Raw genomic sequence first — 27,954 nt, 5'->3', positions numbered from 1 at the left:
AAGTGAAATATTTGGCAAAAATATTACTTTTCCTTTTAAGTTTACTATTTTTTCTAAAATTATCTGAAATACCATATTGATCTATTTTTATGAGGCCTCTTTGAGAGAATATCAATTTCATCTTTGAAAGTTTTTAGCAAAGAGATGTATTTCTGAGTTCTAGAGGAGTGAAGCAATGCAGCTGTGGTCATCTGGGAGAGAGAATTACAGTGGCACAACATCTTGGACAAAAAATTCCTTGCCTCAGCAGTTTTTCTGCAAAAATCAGGTTAATCACTCAACCAGAACATTTCAATAATCAGAATGCCCCATTCCCTTCATGCAGGTTAACTAATGTGCTATTGAATTATATTTTCTGGAACAACCAGATCAAACTGGCAGGCTGAGAATGGCATCCAGCATACGAGGATTTATTTGTATATACAAAACAGATTTGTGTTCCTTTCAGACTTGCTATAAGCTTAGAAACTGCTAAATCAGAGTTCTGGGAGTAACTCCAATCCTAGACAATTTCTCAGAGATGTCTGGATCTGCTGCTGCACCAACCTCCAGATGGCGATTCCACACGTCATTTTTCTCGGACTTTGTGTTCAAATCGTGGCCTTGGAGGTGAGACTGTTTTTAAAACCCAAACAACTAAAAATTTTCATTACAGCATGAGGAGGAAAAATCTAAGATAGATGTGATTTGGAAGAACAGAAAGTTAAAGAATATTTCAGCTAAAGACATTAGTCTTAAGACACAAATATTACAGACCAGCACTGTCCAATAGAACTTTCTGTGATGGTGAAAATGTGCCATTACTGTACTGCCTAATACAGTAGCCACAAGCCACATGAGATACTGAGCAACTTAAGTGTAGGCCAATGGAACTGAGGGACTGACTTTTTTATTTTCCCATCTAGAACTAGTAACTGTGGACAGAACGTTTATAGACAGTTACTAGAATTTAAAAATGCAGAACATTCAGTTTTTAGATGGTCTATCATCCTATACAAAGAATGGCTAATTTGGAGAAACAGACCTGAAACCCTGAGGTAAAAGAATTATGGATGCTTTAAGTGAGATTTTTAAATATTGGGATTCAGTTTTTTTTAAATACCAGATAACATAAGGGACAGAAAAATATCAATATATTCAACTAGTACAAGTATTACCTATTGTCTCATATATACACCAGTATTTGGCTGGGAATGGGCCGGACATATGTTCATAGAGATAATCAACTTGAAAACTTCCAAGAGTAGAAAGGAAAGGTACCAAGTTTAGTTCTTAAGTTAATCAGAAGGTTACAGATACAAAACTCTGTTTGGACCTGAGTATTAAGGCACTCAGCAACTCAATATGAATTATCTAGGAAGAAATACCAGTGTTCTATGCAACTACTAAATAACCAAGTACTAAAATAACCACTCTAATGGGGACTGTGATTTATGGGGCATATTACTTCCAAAGAGGCCTTTTAGAAACATCGTTTCATCAATTCTGACAACATTCCTGAGTGGTAGCTGGTAAATGCAGTTATTCCTGCTTTCCAGAGACAAAGAAGAAATGAATGGCATGCCCAGTGTCAATCAATGTGACAGGGACATCACTGGGAATGGGGTGTACATGCATGGGCAAACTAAACGTGTATTTTCCAGGGGAGTGCCAGGCTAACACAACTACTTAAAGCGAGATTTAACAGTGTTAAAGAGAAGTTGGGACTTAGAAGAAGACTTTCATTGTTTTGGCAATTCCCAGTTCTTTTGGAAAAGTAAAAATGGTTAACACAATAATGTATTCACTCATATTCAATGCTTTGTTCATTAGAAATCTAACAAGCTTCTTCTCAGCTGCAAACTTCTTGAGGATATATGATAGATGGACTGAATCCATGAAGGTTATAGTCAAAGATAGGAAAGGTGCTGTGCAGTGTCAGTACAAGGCAGGGGGCTAAGCTGTAATTCCGAGTTCTCTAGGACAGAGACACCTGTCTGGGCTTGCTGACCCTGTAGGGAGGCTTCACGTTGAAGCAGCACATAAGCTGGGTTTTGAAAGACAGGTAGGAGCTTCTCCATGGGGCATCAACATTCAGAACCATGCTCCTTTGTCTGCCCTGGGAGCAGTGAGCCAGGGTTCACTAAGCCACAGAGGAAACTGGCAGCTTCCTGGAGTTTCAGTTATATTTGATACTAAGCAATTTGAAATATTTTAAATATTTTTAAAATGCAGGCATATCTAAAAGTGAAATTCAAAATTTGTATGCATTTTTATTATAAATTGGGGACTTCAAAGAAAACTTGTCTCTCTCAGGGCAGGCAGCTGTGGGAACGTACCTAGAGACAACTCAAAGGTGTGCATTTCCTTTCCTCTGCCCTAAGTTATGCTTTGCTGTGAGCAGCACTAGAGTGGGAGAAAAAAGAATAAGTTCAGAATGTCTGAGGAAAATACATCAGCTACTAATCAGATGAGCTTAGTCTATTTACTTAATCTCTCTGAGCCTTAGTTTCCTCATTTGCAATATGGGCATGCAAATACCTACTTCCTAGAATTGCTTTTGAGGATTAGATGTGATAACAGATGTAAAGAATTCTACTTGGTACCCAACCCTGATTGTTTCTCAAGAGATGTTCACTGTACCTGAATCTAAGTGAAAGAAACTGTTGAAGTAATGGACTGAGGATTGGAGGCCCAGGGTGCACTTGGAGCCCTTGGAGAACAGAAATAGGCAATGTAAACCTCCTAAGTGATAGGAGAGGCAGTTAAGGCCTGGCACGTGGGTACTACCCAGACTATGAACCTCTCTCTGACCCGGTGTAAATAAATTGGAACTATATTTGTTCAAACATGGATAAAATTAGAGAAGTTTTACACAGAAGGATTAAACAATAAAATGGCTTTGGGGAATATAAATTTGTATAATCTCTTAGTAGGGTATTTTAGCAATAGATATCAAAATGTCAAATATCCATACCATTTGATTCAGCAATACCTCATCTCAGAATCTGTCCTGCAGATATGCTTGCACGTGTGTGGAATGACAGGACAAGAGCATTCATTGCAGATGAATGAATGGGAAAAAAAGAAAGCATTGAGGATAATTGAACCATGGATTAAATAAATCATGGTATAAATAAATCACAGAATCATGGTTAAATAAATCACAGTATACAGCTGACTCTTGACCAAGGTAGGGGTTAGGGGTGCTGGCCCTCCACGCAGTTGAAAATCTGTATACAACTCACAGTTGGACCTCTGTACACAAGGTTCTTCCCTTTCTGCATTTCCTCCTTATCCACGGTTCTGCATCCACAGATTGGACCATGTAGTGCTGCAGATCGTAAAGTACCATAGTATTTGCTATTGAAAAACATCTGCATATAAGTGGACCTGTGCAGTTCAAACCTGTGTTGTTCAAGGGTCAACTGTAATCTATAAAACTGAATACTATGAACTGTTAGAAAGGCTGAAGAAACTATCTACGAACTGATATGGTTGCTTTCTAAAGTCTGTTGGCAAGGTAAAAGTGCAAGATATAGAACAGCATGTCTGGCATGTGTAACAAAAATTGCCATAGCCTCACCATATATATATATGGAATGGAAAGAAAGGAACACACCAGGAGGAATCCATTCATCCAGCAATATTTACTTAGAATAAGCCAGGCATATGGCAGGGAGGATTGGCAGGGCTTGCAGGTGAAATAGAGAGGCAAAAATACAAAACCCCAGAAGGAACCTATGTTTTTGTACCTGGGTGACTGCCTGAGTAAAAATGATTGAAGAGGAGCTGACTTGGCAGAGGTAAGAGGGGTCAGAAAAGTTGAGGGCTAATTGAAGCCTCTGCTCACTGAGGCTGAGGTGTCTGTGAGACATTTGGAAAGGCATACTTGGGGACGGTCAGCGCCAAGGAGAAATGATCCAGAATCATCAGCATGGAGGATGACTTATAGATGGGATCTCTGAAGGAATGAGTGCTGTAGGACAGAGAAGAGGGCCAAGAATAGACCCTGGGATGGGAAGAGGTGGTAGTACCACGGAGAGAGACAGTGAAGGAACAATCAGAGAGAAGAGGAGAATAAAGTTCATGCACAAAGAAAGCCAGAAAGAAGTACGGTGTAAAAAGGAGGTGCTGCTCCCTTTTGCAAGACTGTCAGATTTAGCAAATAAAAATACAGGACGCCCAGTTAAATGGGAACTTCAGATAAACAGCAATTTTTCAGAATGATTTCTTAGTATCATATTTGGAACATGCCTTCCCCAATAATTTATTTATCTGAAACTCAATAAATAAAGAGAGAGGCAAAAATAAAAAACCCAAAACGAACCTATGCTTTTGCACCTGGTTGACTGAGGGAATGATAAAGCAGAAGCTGACTCTCCATCCTGGGATCAGTGACTGAGAACAGAATTTTGAGGGCCCGGGAGAAATCTTTTAATTTCATAGTTGAGAAGTGGCTGTTGATCATTTTCAATTGATTCAATCAAGAAGTAGGTTCAGGGAGTTAAGGAAAGAGTGAGTGATGAGAATGTGGAAGCAGTGGGTTCTAGGCCCTTCATTTGGGAGGCTGAGTGTCAGACTCTCTCAGAAACCTGATACATGGCTCTAGGATGAGACAGAGGGATGAAGGAGGAACAAAGGGACAAAGGCTGAGGGAGGAGGATGCAGGAGAGCAGACCAGGACATAGAATGATGAAGGTATAAGTGGAGAGAGGTAAGGAAGTGATACGAGCAGCAAAAAGTTAGTGAATCAATTTTTTTTTTAATGGGGAGAAATCCTACTCTCAACATTCAAATCTGAGGAACAGCCAGATTAGGAGATAGTTATTCACAGTGAAAAGTATTTTTCCACCCCTCCAGATGGTCCCTACAGAGCCCTTATACGTGGCAGGCTCTCGTCAGAGAAACAAGCTTTACCTCAAGTAGGCCATTGTTTAAGAAAAACAGCACCGCAGACAGGTTGTCAGAAGGAGAAGCTGTCTTAGAGGTCACCCATCTGGGGGTCTGCAAACTGATCTCTGCTGATCCCTGGGCTCTGTGGAGGATGCGGTGGTGATGGGAAGTGGGAACAACTGCACTGGTGCCCACCCTGGCTCTGCCCTCCAGTTTCTGCCTGAGCAGTTTTGATTTCACCCGTTTCACATGTTGGGAAGGATTTTCAGATTTTTTTTGCATGAAAGGTTCCTCTGCTAAAAAGTATTCAAAGCCCTGACCTAATATCATCCCCTAGAGAGCTCAAGGGAGATGTGGAAGGTCACTGGGTCACTCAGAGGCACTACTGAACTTAGAAATCCTAAATTAGAGTTGTTTCTCTTTTTATTATATTTATGTCTTAAATTTTGCTTCAAACAAGTTTTAAATGATGTGTCAGACTTGAAGACCTTCCCTCTACCCTTCTCCAGAAGTAATAAATACTCTGAAGTTAGAAAGTGTTCTTTCTCCCATGACTGTATCCTTGTACTTCATATATATGTATTCATAGCAAAAATTAGTATTTTTATTTTTAAATTTTATCAAAATTTAGCCTTTGTATCCTGCTTTTTACATTCAGAAGTGATTTACCCACATTAATACATGTGTATTATGTCCATTCACTTACACTGCTGTGTAGCCTTCTATTGGTGAATGTATCATGATTGTTTTTTTCTTTCTCTAACAAGAGAATTAGGACAATTAGGTTGTTTCTTATTTGTCACCATGACTAAAAGTAACACGACATATGTTCTTGAACTTAAGTCTTTGCGTACAGGTATAAATTTCTCCAGAAGTAGAAAATACCTAGATATAGAACTGCTGGATGATAAGGTATACTAATCGTCAATATTAGAATGTACTGACAAATTACTTAAAAGTGGTTATACCAATTTACACTCTGCAGGAGAGTATAGGAGTATTTCCCCACATTCTAGCCACCGCTTAATACTGACAAATTTCTAATTTTTACCCACAAGGTTAAGTATAAGCTGATGTCACATTATTGTTTTCTTTGCATTTTCCATTACTAATTAAATAAGCATATTTTCCTTTGTTTATTGGCCTTTTTTGATATCTCTTTAGTGAATTTTGGATCATATCTATTACCCAGCGTGACTTTTTCTTGTTTATTAGTTCTTCATACAATCTGGTTACTATTCTGTTTTGGTTATTTTTTTTTAACATTTTTTAATTGCATTATAGTCATTTTACAATGTTGTGTCAAATTCCAGTGCAGAGCACAATTTTTCAGTTATACATGAACATACGTATATTCATTGTCACTTTCTTTTTCCGCTGTGAGTTTTGGTTACTTACATTTCAAATACATTCTTCTATTCTCTCACCTCTTTAAACTTTTTGACATTGCCTTTTAACTTTATCAATTGTGTCTTTTTCATGCAAAATTTTTCAGTTTAATGTAGTAGAATTTACTCCATCTTTACTTTAATTCAGCTTTGGTAACTTTAAAAAATTTTCCCTTATCCTAATGTCATAAATATATTTTTTTCCTGAAGTTTTATAATTGGCTGTTCATCCTGAAATTTTAAAAGCCTGAGGAAAGGTTTAGGTTATGATAATAAATAAAGTAAGTTATAGTGTTTTAAAGACTATCTGATTTAAACTACATAGGAAAAATGTGAAATATATGTAAATATATTTATTTGTAATATTACATGTAATAAGCATAAATTATCATTGAGAAATTGTAAGAATATTATACCATAAAACTATGATGACTTTTTTTATTATTGTTGTCATTTTTTTTCCTTTTTCAGTTTTATTAGGTAGAATTATTACAGTTTGACTGCACATATACATTATATGATGACTTTTTATGTGATTAAAGTTCCAGAAGTTAGAAATACACTATGTGAACATTATACATGCAAAAAGACAGATATAAACACTGGTATTTCATTGGAGGTAGATAATGTCTATAAACCCAGGCAGACTTAAGCGGAGAATTGTGAACAAAACATTTATATAGTTCTAAATATTGAGTTTGGCAGCATGGAGTTGTGGAAAGAACATTGAAGTTAGAGTCAGGAGACCTGGTCCTAAGACCAGTTCTGCCACAGATCAATATTGATCAAATCATATAAGCTTTCAAGAGCCTCAGTTTCCTATTGTGAAACATAGGAGTAACATCTGTTCACCTCACAGAATAATGGTGAGATTGAAATGGAAATAACAACTACCCTGGAAAAGAGAACACACAGTCATTAAAATTTAGGCAGGGCTGAAATTCAAGGTCTGTCTTCCTCACTTATATACTAGTACAGTTACCAATCATCAATTAATCATAATAATAATTAATAATAAAAATAACAACTGACATTTTCAAAGGCTGTTACAGTTTTAAAAGTGCCTTCATACACAGACTCTCATTTTTTCTTCACAACAACCCTAGTATAAGTATTGTGAACAGCTCATTTTTACAGAGGTAAAACCAAGGCTCAGAGAGTCATGTGGCTTTCACAAAATCACATACCTTGTAAATAGTAAGACTTAGACTCAAATCTTAGCTTCTAATTGTGAGTTCATTGCTTTGTTGATAAAAATAATGATAATAAAACTAACAGTTAACATAACTTGAGTGCTTACTATAAGCCAGCACTATTCTAAGTGTTTTACATGTATTTTCTCATTTGCAAATCACAATGTAGTTAGGAATATTCCATTTTATAAAGGGGAAGTTGAAGTATAGAGAAATTAAGTAACTCATCCAACGTCGCACAGCTGGTGAGTAGCATTTGAAACAAGTAATACAGTGCCAGGGGCTGCCTTCTTAACTACAATATTCCATCTGCCATCCACCTGTGGGTTCGGGTTACCCACTCCACTGCTGGATGTGCCCTCATTGGCTAAAAATACATAAAGACCACCTAGGTTTTCTAGATCATTGCCACAGCACCTAGACACTGATGGCCAGAGTTTCCTATGTTTCTGCATAAGATTCTTGACACATGAAATTATGTCTATTATCTTTGTGAGCCTTTACTAACATAACCATACCTTCTGGTTTGACCAGAATAGTCCCAGGTAATACTTGTTGTCCTGGCCTAATTATCATGGCCCCATTCACTCTCAAGAGTTCCAGTTTGAAAATCAAATGATCTGGTTTCCTCCTTTGAACCTAGGCACCCAGACTCCAGGCCTTTTAACTGCCTACACACAACTTCGATTGGCTGCTGGTCCTTTGTGGGCCTGCCCTTCATTGTATGGATAGCCTACCTCCCGCCACTAGCTGTGATATTAAAATGACGGGGGTGGGAGGGTGGCGTGGGGTGGGGAGGCTCCTGTTCTAATATTGGCTCGATATAAGCAGGGGAAGAGAAAATAACAGGTGGGTGTGAGAAGGGACTGGTCCCCATCTCACCAAGAGTATTTACTCCTCATTACCAAGGTAAGAATTACAAAAGGAAAGGCATCCAACACAATTGAAAACTTGTGCATCAAGAGTGATTTTCCCCAATCTGGAATTGGTCTTAATCTTGGCCAATCTTTATATTATAGGCAAAAGAAACTGTGCTTTCCAACCCTCAGAACATATGGGAGCACTGCAGCCCCACAGTTTCTTTTTGGCCTCACCTAACTTTGAAACGTGCGGGCAGCTTCCCCATCACAAGACCTCACCAGGGAGCAACTGGCCTGGGGAAGCTGGACAGTGAAGGGCTGAGTCAGCAAGGACCGCAGTCACAGCAGGCATGCTTGAGGGGATTTGGGGGAAGGAGGAGGAGGTGCTGAAATCAGCAGAAGATAGATGCCAAACAGCCTGATTTAAAATTAAAATGATGTGTTTTTCAAACAGTGCATCTACCTTAAGTATGATGAATTAAAAAATAACACCAAAGTTCCTCCAACATGCCTTCCTCAAATTTTGCCCCAAGAGGGGACTCCATGCTTGCCAAGGGCAGATGTTAAGGAAGCAGAGTAATATTTACAGCACACCGAACACTAAATGTAACTTTTTCTCACTTATTTTGTAAAGCCATCCTCTAACATGGGTAACACTGATCTATTTCATAGATGAAAAAAAATATGAGAAGTTAACTTTTCAAGATCTCAGTGCTAGAAATGACATAGATAGGATTCAGCTCTAGGTGCAACTGCAAAACTGCAATGGACTGAATATTTGTGTCTCCTCAAAATTCATATGTTAATCCAACCCCTAAAGTGTTGGTACTAGGAGGTGAGGCCTTTGGAAAGTCACTGGGTCATAAGCGAAGAGCCCTCATAATGGGTTTAGTGCCCTTATAAAAGAAAACAGAGAGCATTCTCATTCTTTCTACCATGTAAGGACACAGCAGGAAGACAGTCATCTATAACCAGGAAGCTAGCTCTCACCAGACACCAAATATGCCTGTGTCTTGATCTTGGACTTTCCAGTCTCTAAAACTGAGGGAAATAAGTGTTTGTTGTTTAAGTCACCCAGACTATGGTATTTTTGCTATAGCTGCCCAAAAGGACTAAGACAAAAACCTTATGCATTTATCTATATCACCTTAGAAGCAGTCAGTTTAAGCTGAAGATATGCAGCTCTAACAGTGGAATTTTAAGACAGTCATCATGTGGCAAAGAACTTTTTCGTGAGATGAAAAATGAGGTGTATGGTATTTCCAGTTCTCCTAAAAATGCAATGATATAGGCATATTTTCACTGGTGTGCTAGTAAATCATCTCTCTGGAGGAAAAAAAAAAAAAAGCCCACAAGCTCAGATTTGTAGGACTTGACAATTTCTGTGGTCTAACTACTCTTACCATGGCCCATTTCAAGAAGCCAATGTTTGAGCAACTGGCTTGCAAGATTCCTAGATACCTAATAAATAATCAGCTCTCAGAGCATGGACAAGCCTGTTCTAGCACTCTACTACATTATTTGACTCCAACTATGTTTTAAGTCGTGATTTGGGTTCTCTTCTTGAGCACTTAACCTATATAAAAGTTCCCAGACCATGGAAGGTGTAGAAGACCAGAATATATCCCCCTCAAAATACGCCTTTTGTAAGGGAAATTTCACTAAGGAAACCTCTGCTTTAAAGTAGGAAGAGAAGGATGACTCTAAATCATGAGAAATTTATCAATAAGAAAGGCATAGACTTAAACCTTAGGACCTTACCCTTATTTACCTTACATTTCCTGGCCACTCTCCTAAAACTTGCCTCCTCTATATCCTTTCCCTTGTTTTAGTTGAAGATGATATTAAAGCCTGAATTCTAAGCCATCTCTGGGTTACTCATTCCCTAGATTTCTCCCAGGTATATATGAAATAACTATGTTAATAAATTTCCATTTATTTCTCTCTTGTTAATCTATCCTTTTTTACAGGGGCCCTAGTCAAAAACCTAGATGGGTAGAAAGAAAAATTTTTCTTCCCCTGCAAAGGTCAGTGTGTTGGATACTGGGATCCCCTCCAATGAAGGTCTTGTTATCTCTGCCACTTGGAATGCTCTCAGCCCCTTTAGAGATTGCCAAGACTAAAAAGAGCTACCTCATCTGAAGCCATGCCCTTTCCAGAGTAGCCCACATCCAAAGACAGAATGCTTTGGTATTTTAGAGTCCAGGCCATCTCGGACCAACTGGAGATGACCCCAAAGAGCCATTCTAACTCCAGAGCCTCCTGAGGAGATAGAAAAAAAATTGTTGAGCCTGCATCACAGCTTAACTTCACCCTCGGCCCACTCAGGCTTCCTTCCTCTTTCATTTAGTAAGTGTTGATTTCAAGGGCACTTAACTATCCTGCTCACTAAATTCCACATCAGAGACCACTTCTTTAAGAACCCGATAGTCAGAAGGAACGGTGGAGAACACCTGAATTTGTAGGACATTCTTTCTCCACACGCCACCACCTGAAGCGAAACTCTGTACAGCAGACCATGTCCAGTTAGCCTTATAATTGGAAATGGATCTGAGAGGAGCAGCTGGGAGACTCTTAACTCAAGACAGGCTCAAATGGCATCAGGAGACAAGCCAGTTAAATGCACAGCTTCCTTAAGGTTCCCACCCTTCCTGACGGTCCTCATCCCTCCAGTGCCGCTGATGCGTATCCTAACTTCGGACTGTATAAGCTACTAATGAGGAGCTTCTTAGCTCCTTAGGGAAGAACAAGGAAATGCAGTTGGATGAAACCTTATATAATTACTCGCTGGAGATCAACGATGATAAATGTGCACTCTCAGCACAGTTTAATGTTTTAGAAGGAACAAAGCAAAGGGGAAAGGAATTGAAAGACCTGTTTTAACTTTTACCTACTTAAAGTCTGATGAGAAATTTCTTTCTCCCTCCCTTTCTCCCCCCCTACTCCCCGATTGTCTCTCCTGTGCCCAGCCTCTTCTTCTCCCTCTCCCTCTAGCCTTACTCCATTATTTGGAGATGAGACTGCCAGCAGTTCAACCCTCTGAGTAGCAAAATCCACCACAGAGCCTGGTACTTCACTCTGAGGGGGAAGCTATGATAGATACTTGGATATAAAATGGCCAGCAACTAAGACAGGATTGAGTACTAGGGAGAAGTAGCAACTGAAAACTGGAGAATGATGCTTCATTATTTCATCCACTCACTTGCCAGGGTCCACAGAGTATCAACCATGTGCAAAGCACCCTGCTGTGAGCTGGGAATACAATGTGACCACAGACAGACTTAGACCTGGTCCTTGCCCTACTGGAGCCTACGACCTAGTGAGGAGATAGACATTAATCCAGCATCACAGATATAAATATTAACTTACCACTCAGTTAAGATACAGTGGGAGCACCCAAGCTGGAGCTACAAGCTGATAGAACCAGATACTGAAGTATGGCAGTGTGGGGTCACTTGGGATGGGAATCAATGTTCCCACAAAGCTAACAGCCTCTAAGAACATCCTTACCTCAAGCCAAGAGCCTATGTATATACTGGTGCTGCTGAAACTCAGAATACAGTAAGATTTCAGAAAAGAGCGGAATTTTTCAAGAAACAAACAAAAATAGTTAAAATAAAAATAAAATGTTAATAAAATATGAGCTATTCTACTGGTCTTTAAGTTGGGGTGTACATATGTCAGGAAGTGAACAAGATGATCCCTGTGGGAGTGCAAAGAACTTTTTATACTTTTTTTTTAAATCACCATACATGTTAATGTTTAAAAGAATATTTAGGGTTTGTTTGGTGAAAAGTCACTTAGGAGGAATAATTTGTTCTGAGATAACACATAATACAAGATTTATTGATATATATAGAAAATAGTATCAAATAACAAAGTATGAGTCAGTTTTTAAAAGATTAGCCTCGCATGGAAAATATTTCACCATGATCTTGAGCTGCGCAGGATGGGGAAGTGGAGAGAACAGTCTCAGAACCCCTAGCTACGCACTCCCTCCACAAATAGCTTTAAAAACATGTCCTCTGATATCTAATCTATGTGGATGGCTATCAACATCCCAAATCACTAGTCCACAGTGTGCTCTGCCATGCTGGCTCCCAGAGTTCTTAGAAAGTGTGTCTGTGCTACAACCTTAAGTCCCTTCTGGAACTAGGAAATGGATGACCAGATGGATGATCTAAGATGGTCCAAGACCAGGCAGTAGGCAAGAGGCAGGGGAGACTGGGAGATGGGTGGGCATCCCAGTTGTTTCTCCCTGTGGTGCTCTAGGGTATTTTCTAGGGCTTGAAGCCAGAAACCTAAGACGCCATCCCTTTATTCCACAGCCACTCTCCTCTTTTCAAATTCTGTCATGTCAGAAAGAGGACCAAGGCCAGTGTTCAGCCTGCTCACACACTTTCATATGACTGCTCTCATTCCCCAGCCAAGAGTGAGTGTGAGAGAAACAGTACAATCTATGCTCAAATCACATGGCACTCCAGTAGACCACTGCCACCAAGAGCTTCTATGTTATTTTGAGTAGCTAGGATTTTTGGTAAGAAATAAAATTGGACTGCTGGTGGAATGCAATCCCTGCCACAAATCAATGTTCCAGTGGCCAGTTTCCTTAGAACATGAGTCCTGAGTGATGATTTGTGAAGAATAAGAAAGGAAGTCAGAAGAGTTTTTGAGTGAGGTGTCCATGGCCCTGTCTCAGAAAGCCAAGCTGCAGTCCAGGTGGCAAGGGCTTGACCCCAACTCTGCCAAACAGATCTGTCCAGGTAATTCTTAATCTTGCATTTGGGGTGCTCCAAGATACAATCAAAGTGCAGTAGGACAACTCTTTGGTGTCTGGCTGTGCATTCTGAATTCAGGATTGCAAAAGTGGCCAGGAAGCTAGGCAGAGTCTGCCAGCCTTTGGGGCATGATGTTCCTGTTATTTCTGCATTTTCTGCATTTTCACTGCCCATTTCAAGTAGATGTCTCTCTTCTTCTCCTCTACCTTTCTTGACCACAATAAATGGGATTTTTCCAGAACTTTTTGTATAGACAAAATGGTCTTAGATATTGAAAAATATAGCATAGATCTGGCAAGAAAAAAATGACTTCCAGAAAGCAAAGGCATCTAATCTTATTTAGTTTTGCCCTCTGCTTTGAAATTCTCTTCTTCCAGATCTCTGGGTGGCTCACTCTCAATTTCATTCACATCTTGGCTCCAACTTCACCTCCTCAATGAGGCTTGCAGGACATATCTCAATGTACTTCTCTCTCCATCCTCTCATTTTGCGAACCTTTCTTCATAGCATGTCTCCACCTGACATTAGATTATAAATGCTATAAATGCTTGTCTGTCTCTCCCATAGAATCTAAGCTCCATGAGAGCAAGGACTTTGTTTTGTTCACTGATAAATTTTCATCACCTAAAATAAGTGCTTGGTATATGATTAGTGCTAAATAAATAAATACTTGTTTAATGGCTAAATGGATAAGGAAATCTATGTTGTTCAATGACTAAATTATAACCAAATGGAACTAATCATCAGGGAAATAAAAATCAAAACCACAAGGAGATAGAACATATCACCTCACATCTGTTAGAATGGCTATTATCAAAAGAGAACAAAATATAACAAGTGTTGGCCAGGATGTCAATAAAAAGGAACACTGTGCACTGATGGTGGGAATGTAAATTGGTGCAGCCACTATGGAAAACAGTATAGAGGTTTCTCAAAAAATTAAAAATAGAACTGCCGTATGATCCAGTAACCCCACTTCTAAAAATCTATCCAAAGAAACTAAAATTAGGGTCTTGAAGAGATAGTCACACTCCATGTTTCCTGCAGCATTATTTACAATAGTCAACACATGGAAATAATCTAAGTGTTCACTGATGGATAATTAGATTAAGAAAAATGGTGTGTGTATGTATATATATATATATATATATATATATACATACACACACACACATACATACACATACACAATGGAATACTATTCAGCCATACAAAAGAAGGAAACTCTGCCATTTACAACAACATGGACGGACCTTGAGGACATTATGCTAAGTGAAATAAGATAGAAAAAGGCAAATACTGTATGATGTCACGTACCAGGAGTCTAAAAACAAAACAGAACAAAACAAAAAAACCAAACTCACCAAAACAGAACAAACTGGTGGTTGCCAGAGGTGAGAGATGAGAGGTGGGAAAAATGTCTGAAGGTAGTCAAAAGATAAAAACTTCCAGTTGTAAGATAAATAAATCCTGGGGATACAATTTACAGCATGGTGACTACAGTAAATAACATTGTATTGTACATTTGAAAGGTGCTAAGAACTTGAAAGTTCTCACCACAGAAAGAATTATAACTATATGAAGTGATGAATGTTGACTAAACTTATTATGATAATTATTTTGCATTTGATATATACATATATATCAAAGCGTTATGTTGTATACTTTGAACTAATATAATCTTTTATGTTAATTTTATCTCAATAAAACTGGCAAACATGTTTTAAAAATGGAATACTTAGTGTCTTGAGACATTTCTGAAATCATTTCTCAGGCCAACTTTCTGCAAAGAGTTGAATAAAGGTGGGAAAAAAATAGATAAGACAAATTTAACATGTTAAGTTTCTTTATTAACAATAGATCTCTTAACTAAGGTTGAGGATGAAAGTAGCTAAGTCTATCCAAACAGCCGCATCCCAAGCACTGCCAAGCTTGATATTCCCTGGGACCATCTCATGTGTAAGAGCCAAGACTTGTCATGATAGAAAAATATAAATCATGAATCCTTGCTTTCTGCAGAATAGAGAAGTAATTGATAATATCCTACAAATGCTTCTCCAGACCCAAAGTGCTGATTTATTGTGATGCTTGCTCCTCTCATTGTGCCTAGAATAGTTTTAGAGATTTCTTTCCTGTCTTTTCTTTATCCTCCCCAAAAGTGTCCCAGCATTAACTGCACATATTTATCTCGTAGTCTAATGACTCTTTCTGGTCAAGCTGTTCCTGTTACCAGAAGAGTTTTTCCTTCTGGCCTCTGCGGCCAGAATAATAAAGCAAAGAGAAAGACTGGAAAGAACAGAAATAGTTTATAAACAAATTTATGAGAATTAAGATTCTGAAACACAATAAGTCAAAATAACCATTAGAAAAAGTTGGACAGAGAGAAAAAAATTTAAGACACTGATGTTTTAATGCTGCAAATACAAAATTACTTTTTATGGGTTTTGTTTTTTTTAAATTTTATTTGTCTTTCAAATTTCCTCTGTATAGCACAAAATTATTTTTTAAAGTCATATAATTAGCTGTTGCTGTAAGGACTTCCTTAAAATATCTCAAAAAGCACACAATATTATCAACACAATTGATAACAGCTTCAGTGTGACCTATTTGAAGCCTGGGAATTTTCTTTATTGAAACAATAGACAGGACAGATTATTCAGCAGTGTAACTTACTCCAAAATAACTTTCCTTACCAAATGATAGTGTCACTTGTCACACAGGAAGTGAAGACTAGGCAAACTTTTCAATGGGTAGTTCCTTTGACTTTTCACATTACAGTCAACTGATTTATAAATTATAGGAAGTATAAATTTAACTGTGCTGACAACTTTTTGAAAGTTTACTGGGTCTGCAAGACCTTTCCAGCCAAATGGCCTGTTCACCTTTCCATATCAATGTGGAAAAACATAATGTGTTCAATCAATGGTAAATAAATTAGTGATGAGATAGATTGATTCATTCATTCATCAGTTTTAAACTATACTTGTGATTTTCAACTACAAACCAGCTCCTTTCCTTAATTTCTAAGTTCCCCACTTCTGTCTTACCACTCTCTGTGAACCCACAAAACAGGGTAGCAGAATAAGCTGTTCTTTCTTCCTCCTCATGCCCAGTTGCTCCAAAATCTACAGCATCTTCCTTCTTTGCTTCTCTTCAATCTGGCCCTTGGTTACCATCCAAGCACAGGTCTCATCTGTCTGCCTGCTTTCACTCTCTACCTTGTACACAGCAGCCTAACCGTTCCTTTGCTTTTGTCAACATTACATTCTTCCACTGACTACAGATAGAGTAGGCATTTCTCAACCTGGCATTTAAGGGATTCTGTAACCAAGCTCTGCCCTTATTCCCAGCCCCATATGTTTCACTGGTCTTCCATACTTCAACAAACTGGAAATACTTTTCTTTCCTGGAATATTCTCTACCCCTTTTTCCACCTCCACATCATGCTTTTCCTACTGCTTGGAATGGCTCTTCCACCTCCACACACTACATATATCACCACCACAGTCAATCAGCTTCTTTGAAATCTTCCTTATCACCTTAGTAAGGATTAATATTGTACCCTCTGAATATCTGTGGTATTTGACCCACTCCTTTAATACTTATCTTGTGGTCTATTTATTCATTTATTCATATGCTGTGTTTTCCCCAGATTTACCAATAAACTCCTTGAGACCATTCCTTATTGCAGAGTTGAGGCGGGTGGAGGGTATAGCTCAAGTGGTAGAGCACATGCTTAGCATGCATGAGGTCCTGGGTTCAATCCCCAGTACCTCCTCTAAGAATAAATAAATAAACAAACAGACCTAATTATCCCCAAAACAAACAAAACAGAATTGATACTGATGGGACTCAGTTCACTTGCGTTGAAAGAATGGATGAGTGATGGAGAGAGCACTTTTATCATCTGCTCTTCAAAACCAAGTTTTAAACTTTCTATTGATATGAAATTCAGAAATGCTTAGTAGATATTTTAGTATTCCTAAATATTCCATAACAAATCAATGTCTGTAAAGCCATTGTGTAACAGAATATAGGCCTCATTCAGTTAAAACTAGGTAAGAATACCTTGGATCCACAGAACAATTTGACAAATGGTTTTGGAAACATTAACTGGATAGACACCGAGCAACACTATCTAGTTTTATTCTCTCAGAAGGTTGTTTTGAGAACATCAGCTGCTCACAATATATAGAAAAAGTGTTCACTGATCTTTAAGCAAAAATATTTTTTTCTTTTCTACACTTTTATCTGTATCAAGCATGAACAAAAGAAGCTTGGCATACGGTATTTCCTGAATTTTTTATATTTTTACAACATAGCATTAAAGTAGAATACACTGCTGCTTATATAATGCCAACAGCTCTCATATTTTCCAGTTTTATACCTTCTTATTGGAAGAAACTTAGCAAGCCATCAAGCTCAATGCTTTTTCCAAGCACAACAATGCCTAACCATCCCAAAAGTACAAGTGCTCTTACAAGTATTCCAAGAAATGATTACATTGCACAGGAATTTATTCCAGCCTCTCCAAATCCTTAAGTCAAGAATTTCATCCAAGCCCCTAAACTACATTCTTCTGATTGTAAAATTTATTACCTCATCCTGTAACTTTTAAAAACAAAGGCCAAATACTCCTTTTAATCTGTACCATAAAGAAAAAGGAACCAGTAGAGTCACACCAATGGCTTCTGCAATGCCACCATGCTGGACTTCTCCCCATAATCCCACCCAGCTTCTTCTCTCTCCAGCACTGGTCCTTATCTCCTTCCACCTGTGTCACTGTGAGAATCCCCAGGCCTCAGCCCAAGGCACCCTGCCCTTCCTCTTCCCACAGGGCCACTCAGAAGCCTGTCCAGTGGTGTGGGGTATGATAAACCACTCAGGACTCAGGGTAAAGTGCCGTGGGTCTCAGTTCTGCCTCTGATCAGTAGTGGGACCTTGACCCACCTTGTAATTTCTCTTGATATACCTTATACTTATATTACACAACTAAAATTAGATAATATCTTAGTTTCTTCAGCCATTAGGCATCCAGAACAATATTCTACCAACTCCAAGGTGATAACTTCCAAATATTCTATCTGTATATGCTCCACCAAGCTCTCAGACTCTTTCATTTATTCGTTTATTCATTCACAAACTATTTATTCAGCAGCAGTATGCATTGGGCACTATGGTAGGTTTTGAGGATACACTGGTCAGTAAAAAAGGCATCATCCCTGCCTTTGTGAAGTTTACAGCCTAGAGGACATTAAACAATGTAAGAATGATAATCAGTAAGCAAGAAAATACATATAAAATTTCAGATGGTGCTAAGTACTTCGAAACAAAAGAGAAGGCAGGAAAGAAAGAGAGAGAGAGGACACGGTGTGAGAAAATCACAGGGCAAGCCCTCTCTGAAGAGATGGAATTTCAAGACTCTAGGGATAAAAAGGAGCCTGACAACTGAAGAGCAGGAGTAAGACCATTTTAGGAAAAAAGAGTAACATGTATAGAGGTCCTGAAGCAAGACAAGTGCTTTGTGTGACAACTAATCTGTAAAGTTTTAAAATCCTCATAGTCTATGTGATATAATCAAGAACTAAACTATATACTAGCATATAGTATACATTAGTATATACTTATCTCCCCAGGATGTTAAATAAATGGAAAAAACCCCAAACACACATTTCATTTATCCCTGGCATACATTAAGCATTCAAACATTACCTAGTAGCAGCAATGGTAGCACTGATGTTAGAAGTAGTGTAGTAGTGATGGTACCGGTACTGGCAGTGGGTATTACCAGTGGCAGAGGAAGTGGTAAGTAGTAGAGGCAGTGAGAGCAGGTAGTGAGAGAGGTAGTGAGAGCAATGTAAGGGGCCTTATGGTGGGTGGTCAGGCACTTTATATATAGTGTCTCATTTAAACACTAAAACAATCCTACAAAATAGTCCTAATCTCCCCACCTTACAAACAAGCAAGTTGGAGATTAAGAAGTTCAAGGAACTTACTAAGGATGCATGGCACATCAGTCTGGTGCAGGATTTTTTCCCCATTACCCCTTGGTGACTCCCTACAAGCCTTCCAATAAACGGGCCTTTTTTTGGAGTTCTTTAGCATCTGACACAGATTGATTGATTGATTGATTGATATGAGCAGTTTCATGCAGTGGAGAATTCCCAGTAAGGAAGACAGACAATGGGTATTCCATTTCACAGACTAACTAGGGCCCCCCAACACTGGCACATAAGCAACAAATGTGTGTTCAGATATACTCTGGCTATTTATAAAAAAATATCCTTCCCATTAAAAGTCGCCTAGTATGGTAAGTGTATAAGTGGATGCCCGTTTCTCCACCAGCAGTGGGGGCGGTGGGGGGTTACCCTGGAAACTGAGTCACCTATTGCCAATCTTGGATACCTGGAGGAGCAAATGCTAATTGTGACTCAGTAAGTCATATGATCTAGAACTTAATCTATAAAATAGTTGAGCCATTTAAGGTCCATTAAATATTTTCTGTTCAGAACTCATAATCTATCCAACGAAAAAACCAAGAGGGCTCCAGAAACTTAGACATTTTCTCCATCTCTTGCTGTAATTTTTTAAAAAGCAAACACTAGAGTTTGCTGATAAAGAAATCAGTATGTCAATAATACAGGAACAAAATTCCTGATCAGGTGTTTGCTGGCAATCCTGTTAGAGAACAAATTGTTATAATAACAGAGATGATTATCAGCATCTTTGGGGGTCAACCTGTTCAGAGAAATAATATTACTTAGAAATGCAGATAAAAATAGGTAAAAGAGTGAGAAGGGAAATAATTTATGCTCTGGTAATAATCAAAGGTAAAAATGAAGAATGTATTTAAATCCTATTCTGCTCACAAGTTCATTTAAAAGGATTATTTATTTCAAGATAGATAATTTTCTATTACCCATGAAAGAATTTCTATTACCCAGAAAGAATCACATGGAAGAGATCACCCAAAATAGCAGAAGATCTACATATTGCTCCTATTTACTTCAGAAATACATTATTTAATTTGCTTTTTGTGTGCTTCAATTAACTTTCCTAAGTCTGATTTAGGATAATATTATAATTAGTTTGACTTTTCTGAGCCTCACCAAGTGCTAGGAGGAAGTTAATCTAGAAATGTGCTAGTGAGAGATACTGTAAAAAAAAAAAAAAAAAAAAAACAACTTAAAAATTACTCGTCTTGAATGAGGAAAAACAGGAGATCACACATTTCCCCTCCTGTCCCAAATCTCTCAAAATGAAAAAAAAAAAAGATGTATATGTTAAGAGAAAACGAAATCCATATGGGATTAAAGTGATAAAATGCACTTCCATAATTTCAAGGAAGTTCTCAGCTCTGACATAAAAGGATCTAGAATAAGTCACTTGAGATCCTGGTTCTAAGCATGTACTTGTATGGTTAAACACAAATTCACTTATTCCAAAGACTGACCCACACACAAGGCACCACAAAAGGTAAACTTATCTGTTTTCTGAACCAGAGTCCTGGGGGCAGAAAGACATTTTCCTTCCAATAACTGAAGCAGTGCACACATTTGGAATGATGAAATAAATTTTAAAAGATGAGTAACTTCACAATTTTTCTTTTTGCAGTCTAAGATCCCTAATTAAATTGATGGAGTTAAGATCTCTTGAGACTGACTGTGCGTCAGTGTATTTATAAACAACCAAGTGGCCAGTGTTTTGCATTGGCAGCCAGAAGTCAGTCATTCTAGATCAAGGCTTGCAAGTGCAATTTTTTTTAAAAAATTCTCTTCCATTTTTATTTTGACTTAAGGAAGATTTGAACTGAGTAGCCAGCTGGTAATATATATATAATGACACAAAACACACATGTGAAAACTTGAATCAAGTATCATGAAAGGCAGAGTCAGCTGAATCATTATTATGTTTTTACCTAATATACCTGTGGCTTGCAAAACAACTATATTAAAAAGCATTCTTTTATAACTTTTAGAAAAAAAAATACAGACAACTGAGCTTATAATAAAAGTATATCGAGGTTTAGCTGTTTAGTCAACTAAATTGCCCCATTAGTGTGGTGTTGAAAAGAGGCATAAGTGTGTGTGTGTGTGTGTGTGTGTGTGACTGCATTATATATGGTGGTTCACATATGATGCAATTATTTGTACCGGAAAACAAAAATATATGACCAGATAGGATCCTTACCTTTTCGAGTATAGCATTGCCTTGGTGAGGACTGATGTTGTGCTGGCTTATTTCTCTCTTGTATTTATATTCATAAACTTGGTCACTGATATTAATCAGCAGAGTTGATGGACTGAAGGCCAGTTTTCCACAATCATACACAGTTCCACTTTCAATATCAGTTGGTGCCGTAGCATATCGTAAAATTAATCCCATTACAAGGCCTAAAATAAAGGATAAATAATTGCACTGGAGGAATGTAATCTAAAATGTTCAGTACTAGATGCTTTTAAATATGTGATTTAGAACTTGTATAAGTGGCAGGAAAAAGGGTCATTGCCTGGTTTAGAAAAGTGTTCACTCTTCCATAGATATCAGTTCAATAGATTGTACTGTTAAAATATTTGTGATGGACACTCTTAATATTCCCCCTGTTCTCCTTCCTAATGGACCCATAGATTTTGGAGAAAAGAGCTATCCACCTTTTCTATCCATCCAAGTGCTTCAAGGAAGCCTTGGCTCTGTGACAGATACTGAGTAACCTAATCAGGCAGGAGATGGAATTCCCCTGGAGAAAGCTTCTGGTCCACAGATCAGCACATCTCTGAGACAGCCCCATCAGACTACAAGGTAGTACTTATATGCCATGGTTAGGGGACAGGTGTTCTTATTCTCTCCCTTAGGACATGATCAAGGCAATATGTTTATCCATGTTTTTGTTGTCAGGTATCTTGTGACCTTCAGGGGATATAGTCCAAAAACATACTGAGGATGGAGGACTGAGATATAGACAGAACCCAGGTCCTGGATGACTTCACTGAGCCCTGGATCAATCTATCCCAGAGCTATACTAATTCTAGACTTCTTGATATGTGACATACATTTTCTAAGTTTTCAAACAATTTAAAATCAAGTTTCTGTTCACCTGTAGCCAAAAGCATTCTAATGATTAAATATTTCTTTTATTAAAGAGTTGAACCCAAGTAACAATCCTTGACTTTTAAGTTTATAAACTCTGTAAGGATGCTTGTGGTAATCAGATAAATGTGAACTCTCTTAATATTGTGGATTTATTAACAAATAGCAAGGAAGCCCACACATTCCTCGATTTAAATTTAGGATTAATGTATTTAAGATAAATCCACAGTTCACTCTTTAAAACATCAAATGTTGAGGGTTTTACCATGCTTTTGTGAATCTAGTCATCTAATTGCCTTTCATTTATTCAATAAAACATTCATTGGGTGCATATTTTACACCAGACATTTACAGGCTTAAAATAAAAATACAGCCCCAATCCTACAGGAGCTGAAGTCTGTAAAATGAAGACCCATTAGCAAACAAATATAATACAACATGACATGTGCTATGACAGCTGGTAAGGACTCTGCATTATATGAGTATAAAGAAGAGACATGCCAAAGCCCTTTGAATGATGCAAAGCTTTAGATGAATCTTAAAAGGTCACATAAGATTTGTCCAGATGAGCTGAATCAGGGAATGAATCAGGATCCAGGCTGCACATGTGGGTGGCAGCACGTGAGTAACAGCAGAGACAGACAGCTATACATTCCCTAGGATTTTTGTTCGTCGATGTGTAGAATAGTTGTAGGGAAGTGGCTGCTCAGCCAGAGATTGTATTTCTGGCTGTCTTGCATCTCGTTGGGTTCCCACCAAAGGAACGTAAGAAAAGTGGTATATGGCACAGCACTGAAGAAGTAGGTGAGTTTTCTCCCTTCTCTTTCCCCATCTATCAGATGGGTGGGGAGGCAACAGGGTCCTCTAGATAGACAGAGTCACTACGCTGAAGCAGCCTGGGTCCCTGAGACATCGGGTAGGGAAAAGACATCCACCAACCAGGAAAACCTGCACTGGACTGTTATGTGAGTGAAAAGTTAACTTCTCTTGTGTCACCAAAATGTGAGTGCTTCTGTTGTCATTAAGATGACCTAGGAATACAATGTATACAGACAGAGGGACTTAAGAAATCTGACGGGTTTAGAGTATCAGCAGTGGAGTAAGAAGAGAATAAGTGGAAAGAGAGACAGATAGACAGGGAAAGAGACAAAAAGAGAGAACACCTCTAGACTGCAGAAGCCAGATCATAAAGAGGCTTCTCTGTCAGGCAAAGAAGTTTTTCTTTTTAACCCAATGATAATATAGAACTATTGAAAGATTTCAGGCAGGAAAGTAAAACAGTCACATTTTCATATAAGAACTATCACTTTGGCAATAATGTGGAGAGCTACTTATAGTGAGAGATAAGAATAAAAAGAGATTTCTTTTAAGAATATGTTACCTTACTTATTTCTGCTTCAGTGTGTGGTCCACTCCTCCATACTAGTGAGAAATATTTTATTCTAACCTTTGCTGGCAAGAGAAAGTAAGTGACGGATATGTAACCACCATGGCTGACGGGCCCGCCACAGAACAGTGGGCAGCCTTCCATGTGCAGCGTCAAACGACCACAATAAAATTAGTCAGGAAGGAGAAAGGAAGACACGTCATGTACACTGCATGTGGTTAGGGTGTCTGAGTAAGAACATCATTTTTCTAACACTCTTTGCCTAGGAAGGATTCATTTCCTAAAAGTAACTTGGCAGGTATGGTGAATGATACTATGACCTCTGCTTTCTGCTGAGTGGAATGGAGAGAACCTGTATTAATACTATTTGAAATTCCCAGAGGGTGACATGCTTGTTTTCGCAAATGCTTTCAGTGCAATAGCAAGAAGTGAACGTGAAGTGTCCACCATTTTTCCCAAGCAGGGAAAACAGGCATTTGTCATAATAGCAAGTGCTTAGTACCTGGTCTCTGCAGTTAAATTCATACAATGCCTCAAAAGCTAAATGGCCATGCCTGGCCCCCCATACCAGCTCTGATCCCAGCCTTTAACACGTGGCACACTGGTGGAAAGCTGCTTGCCACCAGAGGTGACCAAACGTAATGGCCATAAAATACACCTTTCAGATAGATCTCCCACGATAAGGAGCACATTGATGACGGTCTGGAATCTGGCTGACCAATGGCTGACCACACCAGGGGCACTAAGACAGGGAGATGGGACTTCTCTGAAGGGCCACCATAGTTCAAAGACTTCTCATCAGCCTGGCCAAACCTTTCTTAGAATTGCACCACAGCCTAAACCTTTTCCTACCCAGCATCCCCTCCTTCCCTCTCTCCACAGGGGTTGGCTGGTGCTCCACTAAGGCCTGATAGCTGGCCCAGCATCCACAGGCTCCCTCCTCATTTTTCCTCAAAGGAATTTCCCCCAATAAATATTTTGCACAACTAATCTCTTTCCTGCATCTGCTTCTTGGAGGACTCAAATTAACACAGTAGACAAAAGCCCCTGGCTCTGCTTCTCCTCAACCTCAAGGGTTGAGAGGAATCAACATCTTGGCATGGTGGAAGGGCCAGTGGGGAAGGCACTCAGTTAACAAACATCCACCCATTTGTGCACCCCAGCTGCAATAGCAGCAACTGAAAAATCCTTGATGTGGAAGGCCTGACACCTACCCACGGAGCTTCATAATGCCTTTGACAGCCAAACATCCACTCAGAGCTTTAGCCATATGCTGACACAAATGTGGAGTCTTGAGCTATTGTACTCCAGCCCAAGACTGTATGAGAGCAGGTGACAGATAAAGTAGAATTGCTAGTAGAAAGAGTATGCTAATAAAGGACGGTGGTTTTTACACCTCAAAGAGATACAAGATAAAGAAAGCATCAACCACCCGTGTACACAAGAAGGAAAGAGGGGACTGTCTACCATGACTTATGGACACAAACCACAACACTCTCTTTGGTAAGCCATGAACCAGAGCCCTACCTGCCCAGGGAGAAAAGGGGGCAGCCTGTACCAGCAGAGCAATACCACCAACATCTGTGTGGACAGCCCGGGTTCCAGGTTGTATCCTCACAAGCATGACATTCCATTCTGCTGAGCTCGGTCACCTGGCCAGCTGATGACATTACCTTCTCTAGGCAGGAACTCTAGTCCAGATGTATTCCCTGGGCCTACAAGTCTGAGCATCTGGGCAATTAGGGTGACAGTAATGGGAACTTGACCTCACCCCAACAAGCCCCAAGATGGAACTTGGACAACAGACCTCATCCCTAAAGCACTCACAATCCTACAAAGTCCAGCTCACGTCCCACCTGGGGGGCCTGTGCTCTGATGCAGCTTATGCTCACTGATTCTCTAGCCTTTGAGTTCTTTCAGCACTCACAGTTTGAACACACTGTTTATGGACCAATTTTGTAAAGACTTATATAGTTCAGCTGTGCTTTGTAGACCTTGGTTTTGTCACCCCCACTAGACAATGAGATGGTTTAGGGCAGAGACTGTGCTATTATTCATCTCTTTTTTCTCTAGAAATGCCAAACACTTTAGGCAGTTATAACCCAACTTTCTCCAAGTCCACAAACTCCCTTGAATTCAAGAAGAAAAAGATCTTCTGAATTTATGTAGTTAGTCAGTGACCAACATTTAAAAATGTCATATGTATGGAGCATCACAACTGCTGCGATGTCCCTTTCCTCACAGAGCTTGCAAAAGAACTCTCATAACAGATGCCTGACATACAGTTGACATGGTGGTGTTTGAGGGAGAAGAAAGGAGGGAGGGAGGGAGGAAAGAGGAAAGAGAAACATTTCAAAATATAAGCCTCATCCTTCTGGACTGGCTCTCACTTCATTCTCTACATTGAAAATTACGAGAAAACCCCACTCCCTTCCTCCCTCATTCTGCTTTCATGCTACAGACATGCAAATCATTGCTCTAAGGCTTGTGGGAGTTATAAAAATGAATAAAATATGGCCCTGATCATAAAATATTAAAATATTTTAATCTTACTAGCCCTTTTTCTCCTGCCCAATCTTGTGATCCTGATTTCCAGTAAGAATAAGGTACAAAAAGTGTTTCCTCAGTGTTTTCTTATATTAAGCCTTCATTTCATAACCAATTTCCCTGCATCTTATTGACAGTCTTTCTACATGATGCTGAAGTGTTATCCTAAAGGGCCTTTTCTTATAGGAATATGGATGGGGATTTACTTTTATATATAATGATTATATTTACATATAATGAAATGGCTTACAGAATGGTTTTGAAGATATAAAGTGTTGCAATGTCTTTGGCTCCGTTCAAACTGATGATTGTGTTCACACACTATCACACACACTGCCACACTGCATGGCCCACTCCAGCAGGCTCCCTTCAGGCTCTTTTTCTGTCGGACTGGTGTTCCCCAGGAGTTGTGCAATGCAACAAGCCCAACTATACACATGCATCTGAACAGACTATTACACATATATATATTTAAATGCCGCATGGTATCGGAGAGAATTTAGAAGCCTAAAGAAAATGTAGTTAATATATGAAGACTGTAGAACAACAGAATTCTGTAGTTTTTTCACTCTCTATGCACTAAGGGGCCACCAAGAATAAGCTACAGAAATGAGATATTGTCCCTTACTTTAAAAAAGAAGATAAATCCTTATAATATGTAATCTTATATTTCACCTTGATAAGGGCACCAGAACTGTTAATTGCCAATCCAGCATCCATCCTCCCCTTTCCCCGCAACAAAGCCCTGATTCATTCTGCTAACCACCCCTCCCCACACATGCTCAGGGTAAGTTGCTCTCTCTCTCAGTTCCAAGGATGTTTCCATTCCCCTTGCTGATGATTGGTACTAGAAGGCATGTGAATCTATTCCAGTTTACAATAAAATGTGAAGGGAAGCTTGCTCAGAGGTCTCTTAGAAGTTTTGACATCCTAAGAGAAGAGGGGGAGACCAGATGAGCTCTCTTCTTCCTCAGGCTATTCCTGGGCCTGGTTAGGACACCAGGAACCACCATACCCACCTGGCTCCTAGCCTGATGTTGAAGTCAGGACTGGGAATGGCAGAGCAGAGCAAAGGAAAGGACCTGGGTCCTTGATGACAATAGTAGACTGCCAGTCAGCCAGCCCTGAAAACTGCCTTTCTCTAGACTTCTAGTTATGGGAGATTATAAATGTCCATATTGCTTAAATCTGTTTGAGTCAGGGTTTCTGTGACTAGTATCTGAATATGTCCTAATAGATACATTTTTTTTAACAAGTAAATGTACAAAGCCCCAAGGAATCTTAAAGAAGAGGTTAATTAACTCCACCCCTAAAGTGTTAGGGAAGGCTTCACAGAGGAGGTTCTTAAGGATGCATAGGATTTGCAAGGTAGAGAAGAGGGTGTGGATTTTCTAGGGAGAAGCACATGGAAATCAATGAGTACAGGGCTAATCAGGCGCTTCAGGCAGTTTGGGATGGCCCACTAGAGCAGCTGGGGCAAGGGCCCCAGAGCAGCTGAGAAACAGAGCATGTTCAAGAGGAGGAGATGGTTGCCAAGATCTTGAAGAAGAACAAAGTGAGCTCCTTTGGGGAGGTAGATTTGCTCTGTCTTGGAGCAGAGGAAACTGTTTGGAGACAATTATCTAAAGAGAGAACTGAGATAGAGTGGGAACATGGAAAGGAAGTTAACATCAGAATTAGTTTATATTTATGTGAAAAAAAGAATTTAGCAGAGGAACTTGAGTCAAGGAATTTCAAGATAACAGGAATAAAATAAAGCCCAAGGAAGCGTATCCTTGACCACTTTTAAGACTTTTTACAGTGGGAGACTCTGTAAGGCAAGGAATCTAAAATGTAATT

The 27,954-nt window shown here is 39.1% G+C and overlaps 1 protein-coding gene across 6 annotated transcripts in view; it reads right to left on the bottom strand.

Annotated features, from left to right (window-relative positions):
- SLC9A9 (solute carrier family 9 member A9) overlaps nucleotides 1–27,954 on the bottom strand; it is a 607,055-nt gene that overhangs the window by 463,910 nt on the left and 115,191 nt on the right. For 2 of the 6 annotated variants that reach the window (XM_032486901.1, XM_032486894.1), the window contains exon 2: nucleotides 21,285–21,487. The exons of the other annotated variants lie outside the window; for them this stretch is intronic. In XM_032486901.1, the coding sequence (XP_032342792.1) occupies nucleotides 21,285–21,479 (195 nt within the window). In that variant the 5' untranslated portion in view covers nucleotides 21,480–21,487. The remainder of the gene's footprint in view (nucleotides 1–21,284; nucleotides 21,488–27,954) is intronic. 6 annotated transcript variants of the gene reach the window in all.

This window comes from Camelus ferus, chromosome 1 (assembly GCF_009834535.1).
Source record: "Camelus ferus isolate YT-003-E chromosome 1, BCGSAC_Cfer_1.0, whole genome shotgun sequence".
NCBI lineage: Eukaryota > Metazoa > Chordata > Mammalia > Artiodactyla > Camelidae > Camelus > Camelus ferus.
The sequence above is the reverse complement of the archived record's forward strand: the minus strand, read 5'-3'. Positions and strand labels throughout refer to the sequence as shown.